At 63.7% G+C, this 1107-nt stretch overlaps 1 protein-coding gene across 1 annotated transcript in view; it reads left to right on the forward strand.

The window, feature by feature from the left end:
• Window positions 1–33: 33 nt before the first annotated feature.
• The window catches only part of LOC104073967 (U3 small nucleolar RNA-interacting protein 2-like), a gene marked incomplete at its 5' end in the record, with an annotated part of 1492 nt that continues 418 nt past the window's right edge, over window positions 34–1107 (forward strand). The window contains 4 exons of the mRNA XM_009573912.1: window positions 34–181; window positions 399–523; window positions 761–853; window positions 958–1058. Coding sequence (XP_009572207.1) covers window positions 34–181; window positions 399–523; window positions 761–853; window positions 958–1058 — 467 coding nt within the window. The remainder of the gene's footprint in view (window positions 182–398; window positions 524–760; window positions 854–957; window positions 1059–1107) is intronic.

Genomic DNA, 1107 nt, shown 5'->3' on the forward strand with positions numbered 1-1107 from the left:
CGTGCCTGGGGAAGGGACTGGGGCGGTCCAGCTCACGTCCCGCTCTCCCTGCAGGTGCAGCCTCCGGATCCAGCCAGCATCCGAGTGCTGCGGGGGCACCAGCTGCCTGTCACCTGCCTGGTCATCTCTCCAGATGACAGGTTCATCTTTTCCGATTCCAAGGATGGCTACCTCATCAAATGCAAGTGTTCCCTTGGGGTCGCAACTGACTGTTCCCCCAACCTGAACCCCGCAGCGGCCCTGCAGCAGCAGGGCCGTGGGTGCCTGTGGAGGTGGCTTGGCCCCTGGCCCCTCCAGGGATGTGCACGTGCATCGTTTTGGTCTCTGTGGGAGGCTCCTTGGTGCTTTCCGGGGCGGTGGGAGGCTCCCAGGGGGTGACAGCGATGCCTTTCCCATAGGGGAGGTGGAGAGCGGGAAGAGGCTGTGCGTGGTGCCCGGGGGAAAGAAAGGCACCGAGGAGCGGCACATGGGGCATGCGTCCCACGTCCTCTGCATGGCCATCTCGTCGGATGGCAAGTACCTGGTATGGGAGAGGGGGCTGGAAAAAAAAGGTGGTGGTGGGGAGTCCATCTCCTCCTGGGGTCCTGGGGAGCAGTATCTCATGCCCAGGTTACTTTGCTGGGTTAAAGCAGTCCCTACCTCCGCTGGAGTCAAGAATGGGTCCCTGGGGCCCCCCAAAGCACATAGGGTGGGAGCGGAGGCTGGGGAGAGCCGTGGATCCCTGAGGGGCAGATCTCAGGTATCCCCTGTGTTCTGCCAGGCTACGGGAGACAGGAACAAGCTGATCATGATCTGGGATGCAGCCACCTGCAAGCGCCTGCACATCTTCACTGGGCACCACGACGCCGTCTCGGTGAGTCGGGGGCATCGGCCGTGATGCCTGTGGGACCAGGCAGCACCGTCCTCCCTGGTGCCCCTCACCGCTGCCCCTGTGTCTGTCCATCTGTCCGTCCGCAGGGCCTGTCCTTCCGGAAGGGCACGCACCAGCTGTACAGTGCCTCCCATGACCGCTGCGTCAAGGTCTGGAACGTGGCAGAGAACGCATATGTGGAGACCCTGTAAGACCTGGGGGGACGCACCCCACTGACCCTCCCTCGCCTGGGGGAG

The sequence above is a fragment of the Fulmarus glacialis genome, unplaced genomic scaffold, assembly GCF_000690835.1.
Source record: "Fulmarus glacialis isolate BGI_N327 unplaced genomic scaffold, ASM69083v1 scaffold23033, whole genome shotgun sequence".
NCBI classification, from domain to species: Eukaryota; Metazoa; Chordata; class Aves; order Procellariiformes; family Procellariidae; genus Fulmarus; species Fulmarus glacialis.